At 45.2% G+C, this 14260-nt stretch overlaps 2 protein-coding genes across 3 annotated transcripts in view; one reads left to right on the forward strand and one right to left on the reverse strand.

The window, feature by feature from the left end:
- The first annotated feature begins 2406 nt into the window (after positions 1 to 2406).
- On the forward strand, positions 2407 to 6703 carry PIK3IP1 (phosphoinositide-3-kinase interacting protein 1). Its single transcript, XM_066603623.1, has 4 exons — positions 2407 to 2854; positions 5347 to 5538; positions 5623 to 5701; positions 5801 to 6703. Exons 1-4 carry the CDS (start codon positions 2794 to 2796, stop codon positions 6003 to 6005), a joined length of 537 nt encoding a protein of 178 aa, XP_066459720.1. The 5' UTR covers positions 2407 to 2793; the 3' UTR covers positions 6006 to 6703.
- A 3263-nt stretch (positions 6704 to 9966) lies between these two features.
- Positions 9967 to 14260, reverse strand: part of LIMK2 (LIM domain kinase 2) — a 30951-nt gene continuing 26657 nt past the window's right edge. For both annotated transcript variants that reach the window (XM_066603622.1, XM_066603621.1), the window contains exons 15-16: positions 11969 to 12126; positions 9967 to 11865 (exon numbers count right to left, since the gene is read on the reverse strand). In XM_066603622.1, coding sequence (XP_066459719.1) covers positions 11679 to 11865; positions 11969 to 12126 — 345 coding nt within the window. In that variant the 3' untranslated portion in view covers positions 9967 to 11678. The remainder of the gene's footprint in view (positions 11866 to 11968; positions 12127 to 14260) is intronic.

Raw genomic sequence — 14260 nt, forward strand, 5'->3', positions numbered from 1 at the left:
AGTTTTCCATCTGAATCTCTGAAAATAGCATGCAGACAGAAACACGGACTGAACCGTAGGCCTCCATCACACACCAAAACGGTTGAGACGCGTTCAGACATCCACTGACCAGACTACATTCAGCTGTAGTGCTCATGTTGGGTTTTCTTTTTTACTGTGATTACCGCAAAATTAGAGCAAAATGCCATAATTTATACTCAGTATGGCAAAGCTGAGAAAATTGCAGTGTTCTGTGAAAGGCGTGGTAAAAAAAAATGTGACATGGCCACTACATGTAAACATACTCTAAGGCCTCATGTCCACGGGGAAAATCAGATCCGCTGCAGATTCTCAATGTAGAATCTGCAGCGGGTCCCTCCTGCCCCGCGGACATGAGCGCCGAAAATAGCAATTTAAAAGCATTTACCTATCCGGCGCGGGCGGGGAAGATCAGCTGTTCCTCACGGCCGGATCTTCATTTTCGGCCGGCGGATGAATTCCTGACGCCGGCGGCACGTCGTCGACGTGCCGCGCGCATGCGCCGGCACATCCGCCGAGCCGAAGCAAGGGAGATGCGGCCGTGAGGAAGAGCAGAGCTTCGCGGCCCGCTGCGGGTGAGTAAATGCTTTAAATTCCTATTTTAGGTCTCCCGCGGATCCGGACGGCTTCCATAGGCTTCAATAGAAGCCCGCGGGAGACCCGCATGAAAATGGAGCATGGTCCAGATTTTTTCATGCTCCATTTTTTTTAAAATCACTTTTATTGACGATCCGCGGGTATTTATGTACCCGCGGGTGGTCAATGCATCCCTATGGGATGCGGATCCGCGTGCGGGAGATCCGATGCGGATCTTAAATCATATTTTGCCCGTGGACATGAGCCCTAAGGCTCCTTCACGCGGGCATATCTGCACACACAATATTTGTGTGCGCAGTAAGCAGAAAATAGAACCCATTGATTTCAATGGGTTAATTTACATGCGGGTATTTTTCCTGCGCATTTCGGTCATGCAAAAAAAATATGCAATATGTTCTACTTTCTTGCACATTGGCGCACCAGAAGTCCCCATAGAAGTCAATGGGGGATCCGCAAAATACACTCAGAGATACGTGAAAGCCTGCGTAATTGTATAGGAAAAAGAACACATCTGGAACTCAGACTGATTTAATCGGGTAGTATCTTTTTGCAGCACGCAAATGCAAACGCCATGCATGCTGAAAAAGTACAGTAAATTACATAGATGTGTGCGCAAAAAAAGATTGTTGATTCCCCAAATATGCAGTGGTCAGGCGTGTGCAAATACGCATACGCTTGTGTAAACTGGGCCTAAGGCTGTCTTCACACGTTGAAATGCTGCGGAATGTCTGCTGAAATGACAGTGGAAATCTTGCAGCATTTACAGTACAAGCCACGTGGAGATCTGCAAATCACGCCACTCATAGAGATGCATGGGCGTCCGCAAATGAACATGCGCATTTAATTTGCGGGCCTTTTGGTCTGGAAAACAAATCGCAGCATGCTCCATTTTTCTGTGGATCCCGCATGGACGGCTTCCATTGAAGTCAATGTAAGCCATCCGATCCACGGCACACCCGCAGCTGACACTGCAGATGTGCCGCAGGAAAGCAGCAAATAAAAACAAACTGTAGCGCACATGTCCGACGGCGAGCCGTGAGGTCCATGCACAGTACTGCGAACCCGGAAGTGGAGGGATCCGCGCAGATGCCACTGCCGGAGAATGCAGGTAAGCAGGGCGCACTGGCCGCGGCAGTGCTGGGTTACGTGCGTGCCATGGACATGGGGTGTGGATTTGGCCACTGGTTTTCCAGCGTAATTGCTGGGGGGTATCTCTCGCTGAAAGCTCGCAACGATTACACTATGTGTAAAAGTAACCAAAAAGACCAATACTTCAAAAGCTGCATGAAAAGATCTGACTGGATTGCAGTAGTATTCTGGTCAAAAATGTTACAAGCCTCACAGAAACCCGACAGACCCGCTGTGACTGAGCTGCGCCTGAAAACGCGTCGGTCACGCTCCAACGCCTCAGTCACATGGCTTTAGAACGCTCAGATCCACCACGGAATTCCGTGGATCTGACAATTCTATTTTTATGTACATTTCTTTTTTTCCAACAACCCAGATTTCAAAATCTGTTATATGAGCAACGGGGTGGATTTTTAGTAAGATCGACCAGAATGCTTAAAATGAGTGTGAATGAGGCCCCACTTGAACTGAGGCAATGACCCCCGTGTAAACTGCACTTTTCACCTCAGGCTATCATTTATTGAGGATTCTGCCCCATTTGGTGTACATGACAATACGTCCTGTGAAGAATATTCACATTTCAGAAGGACTGCAGCCGCCTTGAGCTGCGGCACACTGAGCATGCGCAACAATCCTGTCCAAACCGGCTGCGGCTGACCGCTGTGCCAACCAGCTGCCGTCACCCCGCATCGGAGGAACAGAACATCCCGGCCACCAAGGCCACATGTGACGCTCCCCGCCAAGGACACCTTACGGGCTTGTGTTACGGGGTTACCGAGGTGAAAGCAATGAGAAGACATACACAGCTGCACGAGACGCTGCGGCAGCGCACAGTGTGGCTGGGGGGCTCGCACAGCGCCGTCATGTCTGCGGCTCTACGGGCAGTAGTCATACATGGCGCGTACATGCTACACATGTGTGCGGCACAGTGACCTCCCCCTCCCGCCCGCACTGCAGACGTTTCCGCTCTCAGTACCGCCCCGTGTGATGTGAGCAGGAGGAGCCGCAGCTGGGAAAAACAAGTCAGAACAACAGCGGAGGCAGCCGGACATGATGCTGCTGCAGCTCGTCACCCTGCTGCTGGGCTGCCAGCTGCTCTGCGGGACTCCAGGTACCACACCGCCCTGTAGTGAGGGGCACCGCGCACACTGTGCCTGCTGCCATGCATGACTGTCCCCACCACTGCAGCCCACCTCTAGACCAGGGACGGGCTGCCACACAGTGCGCGGGCAGGCGCCCCATTTCTGCATGCCCCATTTAACCCCACTCTGCCCCGCAGGTCACATGACCTTGTTTTTCTGTAAGGTTTTGGAGGGTGTGGAGCAGATGTGGCCCCCGCCCCTGCAGGACTGATTGGGTCTCCCTGTTGTCGAGCTCCTTCTATACTTCCCATTGGTGGAGGAGTTAGTTTTTTAGTCTAATATACAAAGAGACTTGATGTCACCTTGTCGCCCCCCCCCCCCCCCCCCCCGACCGCAGCTTTCCTGTAGCGCAGGGTGGTATCCGGTGGGGGGCTCTGCTTCTGATGGGGGTTATTGCACAGGAATAAGAAAACTTTGCTAAAGCAGAATACTCTCTAATATACAGGTATTATTGGAATCCCTAAACTCCCCTGTAAAAAAAAACAAAAAAAACATCTGTAAATGCCAGGCAGTGTTCACGGCAGTCTGTGGGGCAGTAGGCATACTTATCCATTTCAGCCTCTGCTTACCCCCCTTTTATGGTAAAGTACAAAGTAGAGAATTTACTTGGAAACTGACATTGTGGCCCCAGATGGTGTGCAGTATATAAAGCACAGCTGCCTGTTACATTGTATCCCTTACGGAGCAGGAGGGGCACAGCTGATGATACATAGTATTATGGGGGGGCTCAGCCGATGATACATAGTATTATGGGGGGGCTCAGCCGATGATACATAGTATTATGGGGGGGCTCAGCCGATGATACACAGTATTATGGGGGGGCTCAGCCGATGATACACAGTATTATGGGGGAGCTCAGCCGATGATACACAGTATTATGGGGGAGCTCAGCCGATGATACACAGTATTATGGGGGAGCTCAGCCGATGATACACAGTATTATGGGGGAGCTCAGCCGATGATACACAGTATTATGGGGGAGCTCAGCCGATGATACACAGTATTATGGGGGAGCTCAGCCGATGATACACAGTATTATGGGGGAGCTCAGCCGATGATACACAGTATTATGGGGGAGCTCAGCCGATGATACACAGTATTATGGGGGAGCTCAGCCAATGATACACAGTATTATGGGGGAGCTCAGCCAATGATACACAGTATTATGGGGGAGCTCAGCCAATGATACACAGTATATGGGGAAACATTCTGTAGAACTTTTCAATTAAATCCCTTCCCATTTGGGGCTTAAGGTCCTTTAAGTGGGGCGATTGTTGGGTGTTTAAATGCCTTATGGTCATCCCAGCGATAATCACTCAGTGAACAGAGGCAGAGCGGACCAGAGACTGCTTCCAGCTACAGTAAACAGGCACTTCATAGAGGAGTGACTACCTGTTTACACAAGCTGATCGTCGTTTTGATTTGTATACCTGCAAAAACTGAACGAATGATAAGCAAATAATTTATTTTCAAGTTGCTGGCCGCTTTTACCCTGAATGATAATCGTTCCATGTAAAAGGGCCCTTAGTGGTGATCTGCGTGGCCCTATAATTGACAGCTCTCTCTGTATGCACACTGGGGAGAGGCGGTCAAGCACTGATGGGACCGTCCACTGGACTCCTAGATCCAGAAATTGAAGGGTCTTAAATAAAAGCTCTATTAAATGTTCCCCTGCACAACTCCATGCATCTGCTCAGCTTCTCCTGCTTTATAACTTGCTGCCTACTGAATAGCATGACCTGTGCCAAGTTCCCTTTAATGGCAAGACCTACAGTAAAGCCAGACAGCCTGCAGCTGGTTTACTCCGCCAGTCCAAGCGGAGCTCTCCTGCTTCCAAGAAGACATACTTCTTACATACTTGGGACAAATCCTCATTAAGGTGTTGTCCATATTCCCTAAACAGAATTAAAATGTAAACATTTGTGACCTGACACTGCATTCCATATTCTACTCCCCTTGTCAGTACACAGGCTTGGGATTAAACTATTAAGAAAAAAAAGTTTTTAAGTCAAGATCGTGTGTTGTCGCATCTTAGAAACTATTTCTGTAGCCTCTGATGCTGCATGTTTGTGGACTTGATGAAGTACTTGCCGTAGGAAAAAGAGAGCAGGGGTCTTTAATTAAAAAAGTGGATGACTGGGTTATGTCTGGCAAAACATTCAGCGGAGAAGCTGATTAGAGCAAAGTGTCCATTCCCTTATATATCAGTTTATCACTTAGGCGGTGGTGTAAAGCTAGAATGTTCCATTTAAACTTCAGAAAAACTAATTTTCTTTAAACATTGTAACATTACTACCCCCCCATCATTTTAATTTGGCATGCACAGTTACCCCGCTTTACCTGCTCTTGTATCATTTCATTAAGCTGGCACCTTCACACTTACCGCTAACGGCATCATTTATGCCTTTGTCTCTCATTGAAAGATCATACATGCTAAATTAAGTCTCTTTATTGCTTACAGCTCCGACAAATGACTATAAAGTACCGGAACAAAATGCAACTGTACAGCCGTCACAAACGCCAGAAGCATCAACAACGCTGAAGCAGGAGAGTTTTCAAGCTCCAGAGCGAGTCAATGTGGCGCAGCCTGTGATCAGCATCAGCGAGCGAGTGCAAGTCAAGTCCCGTGACAAGAAGGATTTAGGGACATTAGGTAACAATGCCCGGACTGTAGGTGGCACCTTCTATACTGCATAATGTATATGTTGCTGACCATGTCTGTCCATTCATCTTATAGGTTACGTTCTGGGAATTGTGATGGTTGTGATCATTATAGCCATTGGCAGCGGCATTGTTGTTGGATACATATACAAGAGGTATGATACATTGTTCTAAGTTTTTCCGTCCCTGAATCAGTTACTTTTGCTTTCTATCTATGGGTGCAGTTTTTGTAACTCATGTGGTTTCCTTTTTAGGGGCAGAGATTTAAAGCAAAAGCATGAGCAAGAACTGGAAGACAGACGGCTTCAGAGGATAAATCTTCCATTATCTGCCTTCTCAAACCCTTCTTGTGACATAATAGATGAGAACACAATCGAGGTGTCAGCCAGTCACACTCCAGATACAGTGCAGGACGGTACTGTCCCCCTAATGGACAGCGCGGGGACCCCAGGAGCATGAAAACATGTATCGTTCCTTGTGCTATTAGTTATGGACTGATGATTCTATTCAGTTTGGAAATGGCAGTGTCAAATGTGTCATACATGTCATTGTGCGGTGGCACTGGCCCCGAGGACTGTGGCAGGAGAATTGTATTCAGAAACCACTAAAAAGGAACATGGAATCTTGCATATCTACTAAACATCAGCAGATCGCTGCGATATGGTTAATCGTTTCTGAGGCCAAGAATTCCTTAACACGATTGGCCACGTTAACATTTTGTCATGAATGTGTGGGGGTTGTCAGTACAATTGAACTGTGTAAATTTGTCTGCCTGTGGCAGCTTTTTTCAGTTATGCATTTAAGTCTTATAGACTCCAAAGAAAAATAAATCCAGGGAGATTAAGCTATTCTACGTAATGAAACTGAGAATAAGTCTATACATGTACAGAACATTAGAGCTTGCACTGGGACGTTCCACATTGCTGTCGAGCTCTGCATGGTAACTCTTTCAGCACCATTTCTTCCAGTACGGTGACCATTTACTGCTTGCTTGGTGGATGACATGAGGATCCTTCCTTTATTAATGTGCTACTGAGGTATTTTAAAGACAGAAACAGATGTACAAACTGTAAGAAACTTGTTTATTAACTTTTTTTTTTGTACACGAGTGTTTTGTTTCTATAAATAATAAAATACTCAGGCAGTGCCTGGCATCACATCGGTCTAATAAATCCAGTGGAGACATCTGATGATCAACAATGTGAAGATTACAGTAATGTTTATTTGCAGCTTTTACTATAACATACTTGCCTCTTGCATTTAAAGTTGACTTGCTAATCTCTCTCCTCCATGCAGTAACAGAATGAACTCATACAATTGATTCTATTAACATAAAACCCCATAGTTAATCCTGACCTTATACATCAAATGGTCACTCTTAGACACTTGCCTTTTCACAATTGGAGCTTCTCTGTACAGAAACTAAAGAAATAACTAAAAGCGTGATCTGAGTTAGGCTACCTGTCCACAGGCGTTGCAGTATCCCGCGGCAGATCTCTGCTGTCAGCCTATCTGACAGATAGGCTGACCGCAGAGAATCGCAGCAATTGGCAGCATGCTGCGATTTGCCACCCGCTAGCAGAGAATCACTATGATTCTCCGCTCGTGGACAGGGGGGCTGTGCTTTCCATAGCAACATTATGGAAAGCGTGCATTGGGTTCCTCACGGATGGATTATCGCTGCGGGGAACGCAATTCAATAACGCCGTGCACAGGCAGCCTAATGAGACACGGTCATTGGTGGTATTCTAGCTACAGCTAGGATTTTAAAGACTGTCAACTTTATGGGGTTTTTTTGTGCAACAGTGTCAAGTATAGAGAGAATGGTGTGATTGAGAAAAACCGTCTAGCGAAAGGAGATTCTGGGGCTGTCAACAACTTTTCCACAAAAGTTGGGGATGTTAAGAGTTATTTTCATGAACAGGCAATGCACAGTCAAGTAAATTGCAGCTGAATCCAATGGTGCTCTAAGCTGTAACAGCAGACCACTAGTTTGAGTGCCATTACTGTCTAAGGGCTGGTTGCACCAAACTGGATCCAAGATCAAGTAGAAAAACATTGCACAAACACAGTTCAGCAAGTGATCTTTGTTCAATTTGATCCTGTGATTTTGGGCAGATCAAAAAAGGTGCTTTTACATGGAACGAGTATCATTCCGATTCCCCAATCCTGTGAGAATATGAATGATTGGTTAGTGTAAATGCAGGCACAGACTGAACAAAGAAAGAGAAGTCCTTCACTTCACATTGGTCGTCCAGTGTTCTACATGCATAATGTATGGTTTGTGTAAACATGCACTCGTTCATTTATGAAATACTGCCTGCTTAAAGTGAATGGAGACGGGCAGGCTGGACTGATCCCCGGCTGACTCCGGCTCTATTCATTAGCGATGCTCATTCCTGTGGAAAAGCAGAGGAACGATTACTGCTGTGAAGGCCTGCCGGGTAGCTGTTGTCCGACAGATCGTCCGGTGTAAAAACACCCTTAGTGGCGCAGCTGAAATCCAAGATGGCACACTCGACTAAAAGCTTTTCCTTGTTGGTAAAATTACACCCATGTTTGCTGCTTGTAACAGCAGCGATTTTATTATTGTTATGAATACTGGAAAGACTGATCACCAATCACAGCATGCGATTTCTTCTAGGCTCGACCTTTGATTGCTGTTCAGGTAGACTTGATTTTGCAAGTCTTGGATCAAAAAGTGTTGGTGCAATACTTTTTCTTTAAACAAAGTTCAACAACTGATCCCAGTTTAACGAAACCTGGATCAACAACATAGTTGTGCAAGCAGTCCTAAGGGAAACAGAAAAGACACGACTGCAGTGGGCAAAATAGCACAAACAGTGGATCACTGATTAGCGGATTAACATTGCCTGGTGCGAGGTCTGTCCCGTCTGTCATGTGGCAACAGTGGAGAAGGTTTTCTTGGGACAGCCTGAGTCCTCTGAAACCTGTGGATGTTAAAAGTCATCCAATGCATTACTAGATGTGTCTCTAAGGCCAGTGTCAAATCAACGCATTACGGCTGAAGGTCCTCTGACCCAAACTCCGTGCATCATGCGTATTTCTGATGCGTGGAGTTCAGGGCACAGCCATAAGACCTTTGTGTGAAACTAGCCTAATAAAGCTGCCATTCAGTGTATGCTTTTAACAACTGCAGTAGGTGTTGTGTTCTATTCCAAGTCCTAGATAAGAGAGGGAACACCCATCTATGCAGCCACAGTCCTAGGTGGTTATCGTCTTCCAACCCAACTACTCTCCCCTATGTGTATACACACCTATAAAAGATAAAGTGGAGTTCTTATACAAATATATTCAACACTAAATCCATTTGTCAAATCTAACTTATGAATTACGCTACCTCTGTTGCAAGAAACCTACCATTTATAGACGGCTGCAGCCATCCGTTGCTACATTTATATCACAATAGCAGTTTTCTAACCCTTATTTTCCTTACCAAGTCATTTATAGTTGAAAAACTGCATAAAAATACTTCCATAACCATTAGAAGCAAGTCAGATATCAAGCACAGGATTGGCAAGAAGCTACTGAATTCCCATAGTGCTAAGCACCATACACAAGATATAACAATAGTAAACATATTTTGCAGTCCGTTTCTTTAAAAAAATAATAGATATATCAAATTGAAATTCCAGTTTTCATGTAAAAAAAAATACAGCAATTATACCAGGTGGTATCCAAATAGTGGTCCTGAAGAATGTGTGCTCCCGAAGTTAGATTAACATCATCTGGTTGAAGAAATGTGCAACAGTGTCTCGGGCACTGTAATTTTACTGTAGGAAGGGAAATACCTATTTAAGTTTTTCACTGTGTAGGTAACAATGTAAACAGAATGAAAAGGGCTCCTAACAGATGTTAAGAACAGTAATAGGCATTAGGTTATCCATTTCAAGGCATGCTGTGGCTATAAGGACAAGTATACGTGCTAGCTTCTTGGAAACCCCCTCCCCGAGATAGCCTTATTTCATAAGCCTTATTTTATAAGATAGGCTTATGCATTTCACCTTTTCCCAGATCTATGTGGTACTCAGCCATAATACGCCATAAAGGAAAAAGTTTTCCCCCACCTATCCTGTATTAACCCCTTGAGTGGCAGGTTTCCTACCACCCTGTCGTGCCCACCAGGGCAGGTTTTTTTAAATGGTCTAATCATTGAATTTCAACAAATTTTGCAGTTGCGTCTCAAGAGCCATAACTTTTTCATTTTTCCATTGACATGGCCATATAAGGGCTTGCTTTTTGCAGGACAAGTTGTGATTTTTTTTAAACAGGTGGGGGGGGGGGGGGGAAGAAATGGGGAAAAAAGAAAAAAAGGGGCCATGTCATTAAGGGGTTAAATAATGTATTAACTTCCTTCTCTGGGTCATTACGACGCATGGATACCACATGTGTGATTGTATTTTTGATTTTTTACAAAGTAAAGGGAGACAAGTGTTTTTATAATTTTTTTAAAATAATTTTTTCCCCTTTTTTTTTTTTTTTGTCCCTTTAGGGGATTTTCACAGGGACCCATCAGGACCCCTGATCACATTCCGGGGGTCCGATGGTTACAGCCCTTTACATGCTGCAGTGACAGCCCTTTACATGCTGCAGTCATAGACTGCAGCATGTAAAGGGTTAACAGCAGATCAGAGGTTCTCTCTGATCTCTGCTGTAAGAGCTGGTACCTAGCTGTCTTCTGACAGCTAACAACCAGCTCTCCCTGCCACAGAGACCATCGGCTTGCTTCTGACAAGCCGATGGTCTCTATGGCAACCTGTAAACAAAGCAGGAGATTGCCGGCATATCGGCAATATCTTCTGCTGGTTTTTCAAAGCCCTCTCTTTGTTCTCTGTGGGTCTGTGCAGGCAGAGCACACTGTCACAGCTTGTGGCATTGTGCTCTGCAGCTCCCATAGTGATACATAACCCGGAAATCTTCCGGGCTATGTTGCTATGAGCAGTGGAGCTCGTCCCGGAAAATTTCCGGGCGTGCCACTCAAGGGGTAAATCTATGACTTTAAGTGTTATCGTCCGTCACATGCCACACTAGAAAACCATAGTATTTCATCTAGGGCAAAATACAGTGCTTCACGGAGGCACCATATATTGGTATACATTATGAACTGCGTGCCACCACAAAGGATGCATGCACACACAGGTTGTGGGCATAGACACTAAAAATCTAGAAAAGAGGTATTCGCATCTAAGAGGCACTTTTTTTTTATTGTCCCTTTTTCTAAGTTTTTTGAGACTCTATCAAGGCTCTCAGACTTGCATAAAGGCGCTTACTTCTGGTTGACACTGCAGACCCTATGGAATTGGAGCTGTCAATGATGGGGGTAATGTGATGTACAGGCGGCTGGGAGCAGAGCCGATTTCTCTTCAATAAAGCGTAGAGTAAGGGCTCTCTCACATGAGTGCTTTACTGTGTTACGCTCGCAGGTTTTGCATGCGTAGTACGCAGTAATAAATTTAATGAAGCCTCACACTGCGCACGAAATACATCTCGGCGCATTTTACGCATGCATACACGCCAAGATAGTATATAGAGGATTTGTCGACACGCAGCAGTATGCAATGCATTGCAGACTGCTGCATGCTCCCCACGTAAAACGCTTATGTTTGAGAGCCCTTACACAATTCCTAGCCAAGCACATTACATTTTGACACTTGAAAAGTGGGATTGCAAAAAAAAAAAAAAAAGTTACTTCCTTAAGCATTTGTGACAAATCTTCAGGATAAGGCATAAATGCCTGTAGGTCCCAGAGGTGGCTGATGACTCCTGTTCACCAATTTAGAGCTGTTGCACTATGTACAGCTAAATGGAAAGTTAGCTGCACTTGCACGCAGCTCCATACACTGAAGCTTAAGGGAGTTACAAAAAGACCTGCTTCAAATGTATGTAGCGTACAGTGCCTGGATGACCATCCTTACAAACAGTGAGGGTCCAAAAACAGAACCCCACATCATTTAGCTGTGAATATGCCATAAAAATGTGCACATGGCTTTGGACCATTTGGTTCAAACGCATGACCTGCCTATTGATTTAGTCATCAGCATACAAAAACATTTACTACCAGAGCAAGAGAGAATGTAACATTTCCACATGTAAGAATAGGGTGCGTTAAACTCATAACGCAATCTCTTGAGAGCCAAGGTTTATGCTGTCCACTGGAGAGGGTGCTTTTTGTGTCAGCCCATATTGCAACCTCAAGTTGTGTTCCATGAACTCTAGTTCAGAGGGCAAAGGGATTGCCAGCTCCCCCAAGAACAGAGATATAGCTGTAAGTGTATCATGTAGGTATAGAAAGTCGGGTCTGTGGAACAAAAGAAAAAAAAAAAAGAATCAGGGTTGTAGGCTGAAAAGAAAGGCAATTAGAAAAAACAACAACTAAGGAGGACAGTAAAGAGATTCATTACCTTAGGTCAGGCTCAAGTTGACAGCAGGATGTTGCAAGGGGATAAAATCCCGAGGGACAATCCTCCAAAACAAATTTCTCCCAGAACAGGCGAACATTCAGACCATAGTCAATGGTCCGTGGTAGGCAATCTGGATCAGCATACACTTGGCCAATAATCTGAAAAACCAAACAGCACATTAGATCTGGTGCTCCTTCCTCTCCAAAGGAGGTCCAACTACAGGAGCTTGAAGCAGGAGAACCCAAGTCATATGAAGGGGTTGTGCAATGATAACTTATCCCCCATCCACAGAAACTTGTAGTCATGGCACAACCCCTTTAAGGCCGGCTTCACACGAGCGTGACGGGCTCTGTTGCGTAATATTCCGCAGTGAAGCCCGTCACGGCGCCCCCCAGAGACCCCATACTTACCAGCGGAAGATAGTGTGAAGACGCTTCCCCGCCCACCGCCGTCGCGTCACGTGACGCACCGGCCGCCTCACGTGACGCGGCGGCGGTAGGCGGGGAAGCGTTTTCACGCTATCTTCCGCTGTGTTACAGCCGGAGATAGCGTGAACGGACGGCTTCCATTGACTGCAATGGAAGCCGTCAGCGCGTACACCCGCGGCAAATAGAGCATGCTGCGGGTGAGGACGGGAGATTTCACGGTGCGAAATTCCGCGGTGGAATTCCGCATCGTGAGCATTGTGCTATTAGGTTCAATAGAACCTAATAGCAGGGGGCAACGCAGCGGATTTTTGCCGCAAATTTACGTGGCGTAAATCCGTTCGTGGGAAGGAGGCCTTAGGCTGGATTTACACAAGCGCAGTTTTTTGGTCCTACTTTTGTTACATTTCTACATGGTTTTCTTTGTGTTTTTCAAGTTCTATAGAGAAACATGGGAAAAGAAAGCCATACCTAGAGTATGTTATGCTTTGAAAATAATGTCACTGACCAAAAAATAAGTCATTTCGGTTTCTGGTGTTTTTATGTAGCGCATTGTATATTTCATTACAGACATTAATGTGACATCTGGCGACAGAGCTACTGACCAAAAGGGAAAAGGGATACCTAAATATACTCTTACTAGCCTTACTGATTTTGTTTTGTACTGTGCTATGGATACTCACCTTTCTGCGTCCAAGGCAATAACCAGGGGTGCAAGGGGACTTACGGCTATGAGTCTTCAGAACATGTCTTATTATAGGTCTTAGATTTTGCATCAGCTTTTCTTAAAAAAGCCCCAGGAACCAAAAGGGTCATTGTAGTGCCTGCCCATTTACCACCAGACGCTGTATAGAGGTCATGTCTCTACGAATGTATATTTTTCATTGAAACCCCTTTTGAAGTTAGTTTGCTGAGAATGTTCAATTCTATTTTTATTAGGCTAGGCTCACATAGGTAGACCAGATTCTGCATGCGGGAGGCCCACAGCAGATACCTGCTATTTCTGCGTTGCATATGACCACAGTGGCTCGCTGACAGTTATGCGCAGTACAGTTTTATTTTTTTCAATGTTTGTATTTCCCACGCCGTCGCTAAGCGATGACGCGGGTACCCTCAGTCCATACCCAATGTTAATTGCATATGGGCTGGGTGTTGGACACCTCCATTGACTTAAATGGAAGGGGTCCACAGCAAAATACAGCATGCTGCGACTTTTCTTCGGCTCGCAGAATATACAATTTGTAACTGCGAGTGTGCACAAAAAAAACCCCGAAAAGTACATGCTTTCAATGTCTGTTTTTTCATGGATCCTCAAAGCAGCCGCCGATCGCGGATTCTGGAATCCACCCGTGTGCCCGGCATTAGCATATCTAAGCACCAATATACAGACTTCACCAATGTGATTTCTCACAAGCATCATGAAGTTCCAATGAGTTACCTAACAAAAGGCTCAGTTATAAGTTCTCGAAAGCTGTGCTATTAAGAAAAATACACCTCTTCTACAAAAAAAAGCCCTCAAACAGCTACAATGATTAAAAAATACAAGTTACGACTCACTGAATGTGGCAAAAACATTGCAGATAAAAATGCTCTCAGAGCAAATAAAACCTAAAAAGTTATTCATTATATACTGTATATGGTAGTGAGCCAAACTAACTCATAGAACCTGTTCAAAAACACAATAGTCCTCATGCTTCAGGTGCTCCTCAGAGCCTCTCACTATTCTCAGACACAGTCACTATGGATCCATCATTAGGATTAAAACACCTTGAGCACTTACAATCGCCACTTCTTTCACCACATTATTCTATCATTAGATAGCGGCTCTATTGTGCTTTTTAGATTGCATTTTCTCCAAGACACTTTT

This window comes from Eleutherodactylus coqui, chromosome 5 (genome assembly GCF_035609145.1).
Source record: "Eleutherodactylus coqui strain aEleCoq1 chromosome 5, aEleCoq1.hap1, whole genome shotgun sequence".
NCBI classification, from domain to species: Eukaryota; Metazoa; Chordata; class Amphibia; order Anura; family Eleutherodactylidae; genus Eleutherodactylus; species Eleutherodactylus coqui.

What these genes read in the sequence shown, in the direction of transcription:
- PIK3IP1 (XM_066603623.1), top strand. Translation starts at nt 2,794, where the DNA reads ATGATGCTGCTGCAGCTCGTCACCCTGCTGCTGGGCTGCCAGCTGCTC. An exon ending in GCTGCTCTGCGGGACTCCAG is followed by an intron (nt 2,855 to 5,346) that starts GTACCACACCGC and finishes TATTGCTTACAG; the next exon opens with CTCCGACAAATGACTATAAA. An exon ending in GTTGGATACATATACAAGAG is followed by an intron (nt 5,702 to 5,800) that starts GTATGATACATT and finishes TTTCCTTTTTAG; the next exon opens with GGGCAGAGATTTAAAGCAAA.